Genomic DNA, 14,350 nt, shown 5'->3' on the forward strand with positions numbered 1-14,350 from the left:
AAAAAAAAAAAAAAAACAAAGTAGAACACAAAATGATGTGTATTCATTGATTACCAGTATAAAATAAATGTATATTAACAAATGTGGAAAAGTTGAGACCGAAATAGTATAGAGGTTAGTGCCTGTTACATTTTATTTTCCATTAAAACTTCTAAAGTTAAAAAAACTATAAATTTTTTATTCTGGAAAATCACAAACATAATAAAAAAATAGACATAGTTTTGTTGTTTTGTTTTGTTTTTTTGCGGTATGCAGGCCTCTCACTGTTGTGGCCTGTCCCGTTGCGGAGCACAGGCTCCGGACACGCAGGCTCAGCAGCCATGGCTCACGGGCCTAGCCGCTTCGCGGCATGTGGGATCTTCCCGGACCGGGGCACGAACCCAAGTCCCCTGCATCAGCAGGCGGACTCTCAGCCACTGTGCCACCAGGGAAGCCCGAGACATAGTTTTAAAAAATGTAAAATGAACCTTGTGTTCCCAGTACTCTTTTCAGTCATTATAAATACAGGGCTAGTCTTGTTTCATCTGTTCCCCCACAATCTTGGGTTATTTGGAAGTACTAGTTCCTTATAAGATTTTATCTATAAAAACTTCAGAGTGTATTTAATCTGTTCTCTAATATATAAAGTCCCTAAAAAACAAACACACAAACAAAATGAAACAAACATCATACCTTTATCATACCTAATTTTTTAAAATCAATAATTCCTTATATCATAAAATATCCAGATAGTCCCTGATTATCTTTAAAAATATTTTTACTGTTAATTTATTAAAATCCCTACAAGGTCTACATTTAGATGATTTGTCTTTTAAATCTCTTTAACATATAAGCTTTTTAAGTACAGCTAAGATATAACCTACCTCTTTTTCATTTTCTTTTTTTCCTTGCAACTTATTTATAGAAGAAAAGGATTCACTTGTTCTGCAGTTTCACACGTTTCTAGACGTTGCTGATTGTACCCCTATGGTCTTGTTTATCAAGTTTAACATAGTCCTTTGTTCCCTGTATTTTTGCAAACTGGGAATGAGATATATCAAGGTGTGTTCAGGTTCAGTGTTTTATTTTATTTTTTTATTTTTTGCTGTACATGGGCCTCTCACTGCTGTGGCCTCTCCCGTTGCGGAGCACAGGCTCCGGACGCGCAGGCTCAGCGGCCATGGCTCACGGGCCTAGCCGTTCCGCGGCATGTGGGATCCTCCCAGATCGGGGCACGAACCCATGTCCCCTGCATCGGCAGGCGGACTCTCAACCACTGCGCCACCAGGGAAGCCCAGGTTCAGTGTTTTGACACACATACATCATAGGTTGTCGTGCACATATTCTACCACATCACGTCAGGAGGTACATGGTAAGACTTGGAATCCACTGATCTTTGTTTATATAGATGAGATTGAGGAGGAAGAAGAAATGGAATAGCTGGAGAAAGGGCCCTGGAAGTGTTTGTACCTTATACTCCTAATGAATGAAATGTAAGTTTTTTTTTTCAAAGCTACTCATTTGACTATCATATTTGTTGTGATGGTGTTCATAACTTATTCCTGAGAAGCTTATCTAAGTGTTCATTGGTGTTTATATAACTCTGGTGATCACTGCTCACAACTGGCTTGCATGAGGGAGAAAGTTCAGAGGTGTATGCCACCAGGTCTGATTCCATGATCCTGAACTTGGGTGGTAGTAGTCACTGACTTTTAAACCATGCAGACACTAATTTTCCTTTGTCAAAGCACATGTCTCTTCCTCCTTGTTGAATCTTTAATCTTTTTTCCTCAGTGACTTTTGGTGGATTATACTCTAGAATTTCGGGGTGGGCTATTTTTTGAAAGTTAAATTAATTATTTCGGTTAGGTTGTAAATTCACATGGTTCAATATTCAGAAGGTACAAAAGCGCACAGTGAAAAGTTATATTTTGACTTAGGGAAATAGCAGTTGTATTATTAAGAATGGTTTAAGATGTAGTGTATATTATAGTGTTATGTAGAAACCAGAAACTTCACAATAAGCATTATGAAGCAGTAATGAAGCACTTGTAAAACACTGACTTACATGACAACAAATTTTAAATATTAGCACATCCGTAAACTAAAGCCCCTTTAACAAGCAAATAGTAGTTGTTGAACACAGAAGCTAAGGATTCATTCAAAGAATGCTAGGTGGTAAGGAGCTGATTTAGACCTGTACCCTGTATATAAAGGAAAGGGGAAACCTGTGTCTGAACTCAGTGTGCATGAGAATTGTATATACTGTTTGATCATTTAAAAATTACTACTGTGCTTGGCTACATTCAACCCATGCCAGACAGAAATTCACAGCCAAGCCTCACAAGTTGGAATGTCTGATAGTGAATTTGTGACATTCAAAGACTATTAGATTTTGTTCTTCCTCCTCCCAGGAACAGCCCACTCTACAAGGTAGAAACCAGAAGAAATAAATACCATAGTTGGCAACAAGTTCCCACTGCCCAACAGATCAAGTTCAAACCCTTTAGACTGACATTCAAGGCCTGCCATCTATACTCTGACTCTGTTCTGCCTACTCTGTAGCCTTGCCTCCAGGTGTTCCTCCAAGTGGTTACTCAATAAATTTGCTTGTGAAATAGAAACAAAACAAAAGGCCTTAAGGCCAGGAGAGCATCAGAGGTCATTATCTAACCAGGTCAAGAGACCCAGCAAAACACCAAGTTGAAGTGTGCCAACACAGCCCTGAGCCTGCTGTCTAGCCATCTATTCCTTTGGGAGGAAAAATTTGATGGCCTCCCAATTAGGAGAAGAAGAATTCAGGGCTGTGAGTTAGGAGGAAGGGGACAGTAGTACTATATGACAATGCTATGGAAGTATTAGCTCTTTGGAGGAGTGGAAGGCCTGAAGGAATGATAGTCTTTAAGGAAGACCAAGAGTTGCTGAGCTTTCCTCCTATAGGGCTTCAGATGGAAATGAGAGAGGACTGTTTAAGGAGGGTAGTGAATTTGGGAAGACAAGTAGCCAGACTTGCAGTTCTACTTTGGAGCTTCTCTTTTAGTTCTTATGTTTGACTGGACACAGGAGTGATGGCACCTTGTCTCCTCAGCAGGTGGAACATGTCCATGAGCCAAGGCCACTTAACCACCCTGGACTCTGCTGTCTTTAGGAGGCCTTTTTATAAAATGCCTGCTGTGGACCTAGTGGTAATGGAGAGGGGATTGTGATGTTTTAACCTCTTGCTCCTGTTAATGATATTGCAGTGTCCCGTCATGAACATTCTTTGGTGCCTCCCTCGACCATTTCCCCTTTGCTGTTCAAAAGGCAAAGGTTATCTACCTGAAATCTTTAGTGGTCTCTCCGTGTAAGAGTCAAGGAAGATGCTTCCAGTGCTGCTTCAGGGGAGTGAATCAACCTGGGCATTCACATGTGAGTGTGTGTGTGTGCATGCACACAGGTCCACACCCACCATCTCCCTCCACCCAGTTTTTACAGTGGCCACATTAGCTTCCCCTCCCTACCCAAACACCAGGCAATGGGATATAGAATGCTAGGAATAAAAGGCCTTGGAATTAGTCTTCCCTGGAACAGGGATTGACTTCTGTGCCAGCATCCAAGAAACTTGACCTATACCTCTGGTCTGTACCTAAGTTTTCCTTGGACAAGGGGCTCCTGGGAAGAGACAGGGAAGTGGTTGTTGGGTTGGAAGGCCACTCGTGCTGCTATTTTGCTTAGTTCATTTTAGCCAATATTGAACTGCATGTACTTTCCTAACCATTCCACCTTGTTTAGAGTATTCCTTTTGCTTATGCTCCTCTATCTGTCTAGAATGTTCTTTTTTCCCTTCCTTTTCTAGCTGGTGCCTACCCATTCTGTTAGATTAAACCCAAGTCTCACCTTTCCCAAGGAAGCACCCCCATAACCAGTGATAGGCAAGACTAGATTGTGTCCTTTCCCCAAGTGTTATTGCTATTAGGCATTCCACTGTATACGTATACACATGTTTCCCCACGTGGACCATTCCATTGTGCCTTGGCACAGGGCCTGATACATAGCAGATGCTCAAATGTATGTTAGGCTAAACTAAAAGCAGGGGATGGGAGAGGGAGCAGTGTCTGGTTTGTGGCAGTCTCAAGTGGAAAGGTTTGGAATGTGGAGGGGTGTGTGTGTGTAAGAAACACTCATTTTGTAACAACAAAATGCTGTTTTCATGTGTCATTTCTGCTTCTCCCTTTGCTTTCTTATTTCTGATCTTTGGTTAGGATATATAATTGAAGTTTGAGTTCTCCATTCAAATAAATACTGCTACCTGGCATGACTGACCAAGCTCCAGAGCTTTGTGTGCTCCCAGACTGTTGAATGTGGTTGTGGGAGTATGGAGTTTGGCAGACCAGGGTTTAAAGAATAATATTTTCCATGAGAGAGCTATTTACATCCTCATTTACACATGTAGGAACTATGGCTCAGAGAAGTTGAACCCATGAACATAGAGCTAGTAAGTGACAAAGCCAGGATTTAACACCAGGATTGCCTGACTACAAAGCTTATTCTCATAACTGTCTGCTCCTGTTTTCCTGCTTATTTCCTGCTTATTTCCATAGGCAAGTCTTTTTAACTTTTTAGGGCTTCAGTTTATCATATTTATTTATTTTTAAAATTTATTTATTTATTTTTGGCTGCTTTGGGTCTTCGTTGCCGCGCACAGGCTTTCTTTAGTTGCGGCGAGCGAGGCTACTCTTCGTTGTGGTACGTGGGCTTCTCATTGCGGTGGCTTCTCTTGTTGCGGAGCACGGCCTCTAGGCGCACGGGCTTCAGTAGTTGTGGTGCATGGGCTTAGTTGTTCCACGGCATGTGGGATCTTCCCGGACCAGGGCTCGAACCCGTGTCACCTGTATTGGCAGGCAGATTCTTAACCACTGAGCCACCAGGGAAGTCCCAGTTTATCATATTTAGAATGAAGGGAGCAAAACTCACCTTGTAGAGTTATTGTGGGAAAGAAAGAAGAAAAGAAACCAAACCCATTCTTCGTACCTGGAATAGTGGTAGTCACAGTAAAAGCAGCAGCTGTTTTATACAGTGTTTACTGTGTGCCAGGCATTGTCTTAGCGCTTTATCTAGGCTATCTCATATAATCATCACCACAACCCTCTGAGACTGAGGAATAACACTACAGTTGTTATTCCCTTTTTATAATTGAGGAACAGAAAGGTTATAATAAGGGGTAGAGTTGGTGTTCACACCCCAGCAGTCTGGCTTCAGTGTCTATACCGAACCCCTATGCTCTGTTATCTCTTGGGAAACATTAGTTTCCAACTCCATGCTGTTCTAGAATCTGGCATTAATATGAAAGAGACCATAGGGAACCCAGAATGGTAATAGGGCCAGGAGGGGCTACACCAAGCCATGGAAGGTGAGCAGTAACAGAATGTCTGGGACACTCATGATTCCCTGACTCAGCCACTGACTGGTGAGACGGCCCTTTGGTATTTTTTGGTGATTGAGTGCATAGGATGATGACCCATGGTAAGTCTTTTTTTCAGCTTGGGGACATCAGCTTACTGGTTCACTCATTGAGGTCTGTGGCAGCCCTGGCCTCCCTTTACCACAGTCTACAGGGTTGCATGTTTCTTCTTGAGTCCATACTGACATGTGTTTTTTGTTTTGTTTTGTTTTGTTTTTTGCGGCACGTGGGCCTCTCACTGTTGTGACCTCTTCCGTTGCGGAGCACAGGCTCTGGACGCGCAGGCTCAGCGGCCATGGCTTACGGGCCCAGCCGCTCTGCGGCATGTGGGATCCTCCCGGACCAGGGCACGAACCCGTGTCCCCTGCCTCGGCAGGCGGACTCTCAACCACTGCGCCACCAGGGAAGCCCTGACATGTTTTTTTAAATGTTGAATATATAAATGAGGGAAAAGGGACAAATCTCCCTTACAGAAAAATTGCAGATAATAAATGTAGATGGAAAGAGAGAAATAGAAAACCACCATTAGAACACCACAGTAATAATTGCTCTAGGTAAGATCCACTGATGAATGTTATAATTAGTGGGTGAAACTTTTAAGGATATTTGTGTTCTGAAAGCCTCAAATAACGCCCCCCCCAAACTTTTTTGTATGTGGTTTTAATATATGTCCAGAAACTCTTTGATGCCCCTCCCTCCAGGAAATGGAGCTTAATTCTCTTCCCCCTGAATGTGGGCCAGGCTTAGTGATTGACCTCTTAAGAATAAAAGATGGAAAGGGAAACAGTAATTTTACAGTGGAGAAATCTGGCAGACACCACTTCAAGGTTAATGTCACCAGTAATAAGTCATGTTGATATCATGTACCCTGATAAGATGTGATGAGAAGAGCACTTCACCTCTGTGGTATTCTTTCCTAAAAGTCATAACCCCAATCTAATCATCAGACAAACCCAAATTGGGGGACAGTCTACAAAACACCTGACTAGTACTCTTCAAAAAAGTATCAAGGTTGGGGGTTCCCTGGTGGTCCAGTGGTTTGGACTTGGCGCTGTCACTGCTGGAGCCTGGGTTCAAACTTAGGGAACTAAGATTGCACACGTCCCTTGGTACGGACAAAAAAAAAAAAAACGTCATGAAAGACAAGAATAGGCTGAGAAACTGCTGCAGTTTAGGGAAGACTAAAAAGACGTGAAAGCTAAACACAATATAGTATCCTAGATAGGATCCTATAACAGAAAAAGACCCTAGTGGAAAACTGGTAAATCCAAAATAAAAAACAAAAATAATACCAACAAAAACAAAACTTCCTGAGTCCTTCCTGCCTGAGAGCCAAGTGGCATGGACTAGAGCACCTCAGTTTCAGCATTTCTGTTCTTACTCTGAATTCCTCTTACCTTTGGGAAAGACCTTTTGGTTGTGTAGTGCTTGTATCTGGGAGGCTGTGGCAGACTTGGGGACAGGTCTATGTGATTGTCAAAGCCTGCCCATCCAGTGAACAGAATGCAGCTCAGCAAATGAGGAGAGGGATGTGCACGTAGACCCTAGTTCTTGCTGGTGGTTGATACCACAAATGACATTCCCTCTGTCAGGAATTTCTTCCCCTTTTTCCCCTGTCCCCAAGGCAATAATACCATTAGACATTCTGTTCATCTTTTAAGTTCTCACTTACATTTTACCTCCCATATAATTCCTTGTGTGATCATTCCATTAAATAGTACCTTTCATAGCCCAATTATTCTTGGTTTAGCTAATTACCTCTGGCTGAAAAATGGTACCTTAAACTTTGAAGGTCTTTAGGTCAGTTTCCCTGCCCCTCTTGTATTTAGCACACCTTGCCTTACTATGTCTAGAAAACAAACTCCTTGAAGGGAAGGAATTTAGAAATATTCCTTGAAGCATCTAGGACAGTGCTTGCCATGTTGTAATCCCTCATTAAATGGTTGGTAAATTGAGTGAATCCTTTAATACACTGAAGGGAGGAGCGGTCTCCCTTTTGGCAGATGAGACTTGCTTAGAGTCATACAAATGAGTGTGAGCTGTATTAAGAGCTCAGTTGTCCCTTTCTGAGTAGTCTGAGACCATGACACTTCCTCATTCTGATCATAGTGCTAAATTATATCAAGAGTGATGGCTATCATTTGTTGTGAGCCTACTCTGGGGGCCAGGCCTGGTTCTAAGCATGCACACTATTTAGTCCTCACAACAGGTCTGCAGTGTGGACATTACTATACTCATTTTATAGATAAGTCCATTGGGGTTCAGAGAGATGTAACTTGCTTTATTGGATCACCAGCTAATAAGTTGCTGAGTTGAGATTTGAACCCTGGTGTGTCTGGCATCAAAACCCACTCTTCCTCCAGTAAAGGTTGGTCCCTGGCACCTCTTTCCCTTTGTCTCTTCAGACCCATCCCTGGAAGACATGTGTGGCACTGAGTGTGCCCAGCTGGGGGAAGATGGGCAGCAGCCACCACGGTGCACTTCAACTACCTCATCTCAGTCTGAGCCTTCAGAGCAGCTTAGGCGCCACCAAGGCAAGAGCCTTGCCTCCGAGGACCCCAAAAAGAAGAGAGCTCAGAAGCCCTCCCACATGAGGAGAAACATACGGTGAGCTATGCTCTGGGTAAGAGGGGAAGAGAGGGAGTAGAAGTATTACCTTCATTTGAAGGCTATCAGTAGCAAAAGGACTGGTTTGAGCAGGAGAGTCCGATTTCCCAAGGAGAAAAGTATAAGTTGTGTGCCCCAATTAATAGTGACGATGCAGCTCAGGACCACTGGGTCTGGGCTGTCAGAGGATCCAGGGCTGAAGTGGATGGCACTCGAGCACCCCTGGGGAGTGTCCCACTCTTTGGAGGCTCTGGGAAGCAGCCATAGCATGCTCTGGTTGGACTCTGGTTTCTTCCTTTATTTTTCCTTATGTCTCAAAATAAGAGGAGATAAAAGAAGTTGAGTTCTTATTTTCTTAGAACTCAACATCAGTTGGAAGACAACTGTCTGGTCCAAAGCAGGGCTTCTTCCTTGAGCTAAGAGATCAGCAGATGTGAACTTCCTTAACTATCCAAATCCCCAATAGTCCTTTCTTCCACCAATGACGATTTTGCTGTTGAAAGGAGATAAATCTTTTTTTCCTCCTACCCTCCTTTTTTTTTAAACATAATGATGACTTGAAAATTTACTTTAACTTTGGGAGATAAGGATGTAGAATCATCCATAATCCTACTTTCCCATATAACAACTCTGTTTTTTATACTGCTTTCCAGCTTTATGAATTACATATTACTCTATTTCACTCTTGATCTGTTATGTGCAGAGATGATTCAGCAGGGGCACCTGTCAGGAAGTTAAATAATATGAAAAACATATTAGCCCAGAGCCACCTGAGCCTTGAAGTCCCATTTATTTTTTTACCTTGCCCATTTCATGGGTGTAGTGGGACTGATATGGCTTCTTCTCCCACCTCAGCTCTCTGAGCCCAGCAATGATGGTTTCCCTCTTTATCTTGACATTACATTGCCCAAATCTCAAGTGAACCCAAGTGCTCTCTCTTATTTAAATGTTTAGCAAGCTGCTTCGGGAGGATCAGTTGGAGCCAGTTACCAAAGCAGCACAACAGGAAGAATTGGAAAGAAGGAAACGCCTGGAGCAGCAGAGGAAGGATTACGCAGCCCCCATTCCCACCGTTCCCCTGGAGTTCCTTCCCGGTAAGCAGTGGAGGTGGCAGGAAAGGCCCCGCGCTGCAGGGAGAAGAGACCCTCAGTGCACACTGTGGTCAAGGACAGATCTGGAATAAGATGGTGGCCTCTCAGGAATCCTTTCAATCCATTCAGTTTCTTAGAAGCACATGATCAGAAGGATCTCATTTGAAAAGTAAGATGGATAAAAATGTACCTCCTCAAATTGATGTTATTTAGATTTTCATCCATAACTTTGGATGTTAACATGCCAAGGATTAGGACATTTTCTAGTGGTCAGGTGAATACTAGGAAGTAAGAGCCAGTAGAGAAAAGGGAATTTGGGAAGAAGACTGGGGTTTTTGAGATGCCCTCTACTTGTCTCCTCAGGGGATAGTCCCCCAGAGCAACAAAAGAGGAGGATGGCAAATCATTTGGGAAAATATGTTTGAGCTAAATGTGGTTTTGACATTCCCTTCCATCTTTTTTTCCCCAGAGGAAATTGTCTTAAGAGCAAGTGATGGACCCCAACTGCCTCCTCGGGTCTTGACCCAGGAAGTGATTTGTTTGGACAGTAGCAGTGGCAGTGAGGATGAAAAAAGCAGTCGAGATGGTAAGATTGAGCCAGAGGTGCCCCTCCTTCCTCCTGACCCAGTGTTTGCCCTGAGAGATTGGCTGTACCTTTGAACAGATGATTGTTCAGTCCTTCCTCATTCAGTCTGGGGTCTGACTGTGACAAATTTCCCTGAGTCTCCTTGGTAAATATAAGTTTTCCCCTTGTCTTAACGTGAAGCTAAAAGAGAGAAATAATAGAAATAAAAATTTTTACAAGTGATAACAAGTTCTAACTTTGTTTCCATGCTCTCCTGTTTTAACAATGAGCAGTAAATTATCTCTGCTTCCTGAGTTTTTGTTTTGTTTTGTTGGCTGTCTCAGAGGTGATTGAATTGAGCTCTGGAGAGGAGGACACTCTGCACATTGTGGACAGCAGTGAGTCTGTCAGTGAGGAGGATGAGGAAGAGGAGAAAGGCGGCACCCATGTGAATGACGTCTTAAACCAGCGTGATGCTCTGGGGCGGGTCCTTGTCAACTTGAACCACCCTCCGGAGGAGGAGAATGTCTTCCTGGCCCCGCAGTTGGCACGGGCAGTGAAACCGCATCAGGTACAGCAAATCTGGACTCTTCTCTTGGTCTCCTTTCAGCTTCCTTGCTGTGGACGTCACCCGCATCACAGCCTGTGAAGTACTTGTTTGGTACCATGAGCAGCTATTGGAAAGGCCTGATTCTTCCTCCTAGCAGTTGATGCTTCAGGATTCCTGATGAATGGGAAGGGACAAGCCTGAGAGATGCCCTATCATGTAGAAGGTGCTAATCTTTTGGCTGAATAATCTTGAGCCTCCTTCTGTGAGATCTGAAAGACTGATTGAGATTCTCTCTGGAGAGCAGTGCTTTGATTAGGGAGTTGTGGCTCTGGAAGAGATGTGAGAACTCAGAAGTCTGAGGGACTTTCTGATAGGAAGGATCAGAGTAGTTTGTGTTGACCCAGAACCTGGAACCAGGACCAGTGAGTGAAAGCTCTGTGAAGGCAGAGGTTGACTCAACGTAAGAACTCTTAACAGTAAGAATAGCTCCTCGTGAAATGGGCTGCCTTGAGGTGAGCAGCCAAGGTCAGCCAGACCAAGCCTAAGTGAAGGACCCAGTCAGGAATTTGGTACTCAAGATTCTTGCCTCAGATGGGCCACTGTACCAGGTGAATGCTTTTCTGTGTTTTCTCCGAGAAGAGCGTCACCAGCCAATAAACTAGTCAGGGTTCAGGGAAACTTCTGCAGCCATCCACACCAGCTGTCTGGTGTAATGTCTGCTCATTTACTTAATTCTGACTAGTTCCAAAGTAAGTAAACTAGACCCCTGGTCTTTGCCAGCCAAAGATATTTGTTTGTGTTTGTTCCCTGTCAGATTGGTGGGATCCGGTTCCTGTATGATAACCTGGTTGAGTCCTTGGAGCGATTTAAGACCAGTAGTGGCTTTGGCTGTATCCTGGCCCACAGCATGGGACTGGGGAAAACTTTGCAAGTGATCTCCTTCATCGATGTCCTCTTCCGCCACACGCCAGCCAAAACCGTCCTTGCCATTGTGCCGGTAAGTGTTTGGGAAGGCACCACTTGGTCACCCCTCTGCAGAGCTCTGGAGTAATGCCTTACTTGGCACTAAAAAGCCTTATGAGCTCAGCTCTGAGCTTGCTCCCTAAAACTCTCTTTTTGGACTTGACTTTCTGATAGGTTAATACTCTTCAGAACTGGCTGGCAGAGTTCAACATGTGGCTCCCAGCTCCTGAAGCCCTTCCAGCTGACAACAAGCCTGAAGAAGTCCAGCCTCGGTTCTTTAAAGTTCACATCTTGAATGATGAGCACAAGTAGGTGGCCTGCCCTCTCCTCTCTGCCCCTTTCCTTTTATTTTTTTTATTATTATTTTAAAATTTTTATTTATTTTATTTATTTACTTTTGGCTGGCTTGGGTCTTCGTTGCTGTGCGCAGGCCTTCTCTAGTTGCGGTGAGCAAGGGCTACTCTTTGTTGTGGTGTGCGGGCTTCTCATTGCGGTGGCTTCTCTTGTTGCAGAGTGCGGGCTTCAGTAGTTGCGGCACATGGGCTCAGTAGTTGTGGCTCACTGGCTCTAGAGCGCAGACTCAGTAGTTGTGGTGCACGGGCTTAGTTGCTCCATGGCATGTGGGATCTTCCCGGATCAGGGCTTGAATCTGTGTCCCCTGCACTGGCAGGCAGATTCTTAACCACTGCGCCACCAGGGAAGGTCCCCCCCTTTCCTTTTAGACTTCTTCCCAGGATCTGGATGTCAAGGCAATCTATCTGGGTATGTGCCTTGTCCTCCCAGATTCCTTTTGGTTTCTTGATGTATCCCCCTCTCTCTTCTTGCTACTCATTTTTTCTCTGCCTAGTTTTTCAGTAAAGTCAGAGTTATGTAGCCTGGAAAATTTCTTGTATTCTGCTTGAAGATGCTTTTATATCCTGAAAAATCTGTGTACATGGTCACGTTTTCCCATGTGTATAGTAATAAAATTCAACATGATAAAATGAAACTTTCCATCTCCTAACTTTTCACCTCTTACATTTATCTTTTATTAGAAACCTAATCACCAGTCTCTTCTTTTAAGCACCAATCTATATTTGGCCTTTAACAATACAACTTCCAAGCTTTGAAAGGTGCAAACCTATTTTTGTTTCAGATTTAAATAAAATTATTTATATTTCCATTCCGTAAGTTCAACCTGGTTTCCAAAAATCTAAAGCTATTTCTTGATCCCAGCCAGAAATCCATGCTACCCTTTCCCCTCTTTGATATGGATAATTGAGAAGGTAGACTTTCTTTTCTGCAGAGGCCACCTTTTGTGATGTTTGGTCACACACATCAAATAGAGGAGACGATGAGTGGCCCCACAGGTGGCTGATCACCTGCTCTTTCCTAGATTTCAGGACTGTCAGTCCACACAGCAGTTAATGAAATACAGCCAGGGCTCAATTGTTTAGGAGTAGAGGGACTGTGCTGAGTGGCATCCGGTCTCTGCTGTTCTTTTTCCTTTACTGTGAGTCCTTTGCTCTTTATTCACGAGGACCTGGGCAGGTGAAAGGCAGAATGTTGCCCTTGTTTTTACTACTTATTATTCATTATGGGAATAACTTGAAATTCTCCCTCAAATGCAGAATTGTAGTCATGAATGTACATCCAGGGAGGTTGTCACTTTTGCTTGTCTTGTGCCATTGAATTTCTGTTTTTTGTTATTTAACCATCATCAGTGAACCAGTCCATCCTTAGTGCAATTAGTGTCTCTAGAATGGTGGGAAAGTCCTTGGGCAGCTGGCCAGCCCTGTGATGCTGCCACATGAAGTCTTTGGCAATAAGGACTTCTGAATGTACATGAACACAGCTTTGACTGTGAGGAATTTTTCCTGGGAAGCAGGGGAAGCAATAATACTTTCTTTCTGTTCACTCTTGCAGGACAATGGCAGCTCGTGCTAAAGTGATGGCTGATTGGGTGTCAGAGGGTGGGGTGCTGCTGATGGGGTACGAAATGTACAGACTCCTCACCCTGAAGAAATCCTTTGCCACAGGTAGACCGAAGAAAACCAAGAAACGTTCTCACCCGGTCATCATTGATCTGGATGAGGAAGATCGACAGCAGGAGTTTCGAAGAGGTGGGCAGCCTCTCTGGGAATACTCTAAAGGGTGATCCAGGGGAAAAGAAATAGTGTCTGCTATAGCACCTAGTCAAATGGGAAGCATTATTGATGTGAGTTGTATTGACATGAACCAGAAATCCTGGTCCCCGAGATAGGTGGGATGACCTGCACTGGCTCTCAGAAGGTATTGCTTTCTCTGCAGGCAGTGGAATTCTGGGTAGGCCAGGCCACAGGCTGGCATGGGGGAGACTCCCCTGTGTCTTTCATAGAACAGTTAGAAGAGTAACTGCTCCCTTCACCACTTCCCAGAGATGTTGTGAGATAGCATTAAGAAAATATAAAGTATTTAAATCGCTAATATACAGAGTAGTAATAATGTTGTTTGTGAATTTATAAAAGAAGAATTTATCCCAATTTTCTTGTTTTTTGGTGAAAGCCATTTTTCTCCTAGTTCTGTTCCCTCTTTTATGGGGCCTTGGTCTATTTGGGGAAGGAAATTTTTTTAAGGTTCAGAGGCTGTTTCATTTTATAGATCTCTTCATCTATGAGATTCTGTTTTTTAGGTTTGCTTCTGTGGCTGAATTTGCCATTTAGTGTTGACTGGCGAGTAACTCCAGGAAGACCTTGTCCTTTAGTTAGTTCCCACCAGCCAGCTCTCAGATGGCACCAAGACAATGGTGAGAGCCAGTGGAAGTGTCTGGATTATTCCCATCAATATCATTCAGACTCATTTTTAATCCTAGGCTGGTACTCTGTAAAGTCATGCTGTCTGCTACCTAGTTGGTATAAGCCCTAGGAATGCAAGTCAGTTTTACTCTTAGCCTAAAGGGAAAAAAATTAAGGAAAGGAAAGAGGGAAAAGGGATATTTACTGCAAGAGTCAATAGGCGGGCTTCCCTGGTGGCGCAGTGGTTGAGAGCCTGCCTGCCGATAGGAGACGTGGGTTCGTGCCCCGGTCCGGGAAGATCCCACATGCCGCGGAGCGGCTGGGCCCGTGAGCCATGGCCGCTGAGCCTGCGCATCCGGAGCCTGTGCTCCGCAATGGGAGAGGCCACAACAGTGAGAGGCC

General features: G+C 43.9%; 1 protein-coding gene across 2 annotated transcripts in view; it reads left to right on the top strand.

Moving 5' to 3' along the window:
* RAD54L2 (RAD54 like 2) overlaps window positions 1–14,350 on the top strand; it is an 89,122-nt gene that overhangs the window by 55,491 nt on the left and 19,281 nt on the right. Inside the window, exons 3-9 of one of the 2 annotated variants that reach the window (XM_007451824.1) lie at window positions 7,825–8,026; window positions 8,981–9,120; window positions 9,587–9,703; window positions 10,027–10,253; window positions 11,047–11,229; window positions 11,370–11,503; window positions 13,101–13,297. In XM_007451824.1, the coding sequence (XP_007451886.1) occupies window positions 7,825–8,026; window positions 8,981–9,120; window positions 9,587–9,703; window positions 10,027–10,253; window positions 11,047–11,229; window positions 11,370–11,503; window positions 13,101–13,297 (1,200 nt within the window). Of the gene's footprint in view, window positions 1–7,824; window positions 8,027–8,980; window positions 9,121–9,586; window positions 9,704–10,026; window positions 10,254–11,046; window positions 11,230–11,369; window positions 11,504–13,100; window positions 13,298–14,350 lie in introns of those variants that run through there. The other variant, XM_007451825.1, reaches the window with a different exon arrangement.

The sequence above is a fragment of the Lipotes vexillifer genome, unplaced genomic scaffold, assembly GCF_000442215.2.
Source record: "Lipotes vexillifer unplaced genomic scaffold, Lipotes_vexillifer_v1.1 scaffold500, whole genome shotgun sequence".
NCBI lineage: Eukaryota > Metazoa > Chordata > Mammalia > Artiodactyla > Lipotidae > Lipotes > Lipotes vexillifer.